At 45.4% G+C, this 2558-nt stretch overlaps 1 protein-coding gene across 1 annotated transcript; it reads right to left on the minus strand.

The window, feature by feature from the left end:
• Positions 1-1801: 1801 nt before the first annotated feature.
• Positions 1802-2293, minus strand: PHALS_09402 (uncharacterized protein; the record flags this gene model as incomplete). Its single annotated transcript, XM_024722371.1, has 2 exons — positions 1802-2026; positions 2108-2293. The coding sequence occupies 2 exons, from the start codon at positions 2291-2293 to the stop codon at positions 1802-1804; spliced, it is 411 nt and encodes a 136-aa protein (XP_024571644.1).
• Positions 2294-2558: the final 265 nt, after the last annotated feature.

Genomic DNA, 2558 nt, shown 5'->3' on the forward strand with positions numbered 1-2558 from the left:
ATCACCATCACCATTCATCATCATCGTCGTCATTAGTCTCAACATCATAGCCTTGAATGCCCTCGCTCGCTGCTTCTATCTGCAGCAGATGCGTCGTCCCTTCCTCTCCTTCTGTGGCAAGGATTGTTCTTCTTCTTCTTCTTCTTCTCCTCCTCCTTCTTCTTCTTCTTCTTCTTCTTCTTCTTCGCTTCTTCTTCTTCTATCTTCGCCTACTGACCTTCTTCTAGCCAATTTTCTTGTTTGCTGCTTTATTACATATTTATTTATCGTCGAGATAATCCAACACCACTATGAAATAGCAGAAGAAGAAGAGAAGAGGTGATTAATGGGGTCGGTCATAGCAAGAGGTGGTGTAAAGGTACACATTTATTATCAGCAATTATTCCTCTATGATGATCGTGTTGTTTGCTTGTTGCTAACGGAAGAAGTAGACGCAAGGTGAATGTGAAGTAAGATTGGGAAAGTAAGGAAGAAGAACGGAGCAAAAAGGTTGGAGCACGATGAGTGAGAAGGTCAGTCAGGGCAGACAGTTATTGTTGTTTTTCATCGTTTGTCTCCTTAAATCCATCATTGACGCAACAAGAAGTTGAACATCATGATGATGTTATCCTCTTGCGTTCTCCTCTTTATACTACCGCCCAAGAGCGGGTGGAAGCTTAGACTCTTGTACAACAGTGATGATCCACTAATACTTTGATTCCTTACAGTGAGCACAAGGAAAATAAAAATTTTCCGAGTAAGACAAGTAGCAGCATATATGTGCTCACAATAATCATCTCTCTTTTTATTCAAATGCGATGTTGAAAGGCTAGTTGGCAGCTACCGCTACTGCTGGTATATCATCATGGTAGAGTCAATCATCATCCACGCTGCCTGCAGTGAAAAAGTCAAGTCGTTTTCGATATCCTCCGCAGTAAAGATCCGGTCAGCTTTCCTATTATTCCCATCGTTCGCCTCATTCAAGGTTGATGATCCGGTCGGAGTTGCTATGGTATAGCGCTTTTTTTTTTGAAACAAACTTCGATCGTCCTCCTGCCGTTTGCTGTACCTTCTTCGAATCAATGTGTGGGATATCGTTCCAAGGAATGTGTTCACCATTGATGTATAAGAAGAGGATCATCTCAACGACGAAGGTGTCAAGGTTGGTTCTCCGTGGATTCAATAGCACACCAGCGATTCCAAAATCACGCTCAATACCCGCAGCTGAAGCAGGATTCCCAAAGATACATCTACCAACTGCAGCGAGACGAGAAAATCTGCCCTGGTGTTTTATCCAGAACCCCACTCAGCACATCCTGAGGCTCAAAGTCATGCGGCATCACCAGTCCGCGGGTAAACTTCAGAAAGCTTTCTATCTCCTCATCCACTAGAATCCCCAAAAAACATCCGACTGAGGTATTGCCTGCCACTGAAGCTCTCCTATCATAAAGGCCCTTAAAGAGGTTTGCTGTTGAGACCAAGCTCTTCCTAGCGCCCGCACGTTTCTTGCTAATGATGATGTGTCTCCTGCGCTCCGAATACCAGCGGAAGAGTTCGTACCTCTGCCCCTCCAAAGGTCATCTTTTTTAGTGTTCTCTGCCTCAAACTCTGCACCACCTGCGGCCGATAGCTTCGTGGCCGCTCTTATTGCCATTCCTTTAATCTTGTCCCAAACATTTTTCTTCACTGCCTCAACTAGCTTTGCCCGTTGTTGCTCCACGAGTTTTCCTTAGTAATGGCTGTCAATTACCAACTGAAGAAAATTTTGCTCCGTCAGGTTGGGGGTAAGAGCGCAAGCCATTTCAAAGACGTAGGAATGTGGTCATTTGGCTTTGTCTTTCTTTGTTGAAGTCTCGGGAAACAGCTCGTGATCGTAGCGGACAAGGAATCGCTTCTTGAAGGCCTTCTCCATCAGCCTCCTAAATTTCCGTACAGTCTTCTCCAGCATATGGTGTTCTACAAAGAATGCGTCCTCCTTGCTCTCACCATTTTTGTCTCTTGAAGGTCGGGTGACTTGCAAAGGAGCTGCGGCTGACATAGTGTTCAGCTGGAAATCAACAAGACCAAGTAGAGCGAAGGCACCACTGGGCTTGCTGCAACCTTAAGTTTTTTGCATCAGCGCTCCCACCGGGGCAATGAGGGAATAGAGTTGCCTTAACTCCTCCTTCAAAGACGACATCAGGTTGGAGAGCTGTAGCCTTTCATCGTAGTACTTGTCTATCGGATGCTTAAGCTCCAAGAAGCACTTGATAACTTTGGTGAGGCTTAAGAAACGATGAGGGGCATGGCTGATGACAGCTAAAGATGTGTTCATCAACTATTCCAGGGGCTCATAAAATCGCTGTTTCCCCTGTGGCGACTTGTTCAAGTGCTCGATGACACTACGCATCTTTTGCAGAGTCTCTTGGCAATCTAGATTCCCAACCTTGCTTGGATCCAAGTTTGTCGCGTATGATTCATGCAGAGCGCAGTTTGACAGATGAGGCATACACCACTCTTAAAAAGCTGTCGTTAAGAGCTTTGATAGCAAGCGCCTTATATCACCCCCTCCGTCAGATGTAGACCCAGCAATATCCGAG

The sequence above is a fragment of the Plasmopara halstedii genome (genome assembly GCF_900000015.1).
Source record: "Plasmopara halstedii genome assembly, contig: Scaffold_42, whole genome shotgun sequence".
NCBI lineage: Eukaryota > Oomycota > Peronosporomycetes > Peronosporales > Peronosporaceae > Plasmopara > Plasmopara halstedii.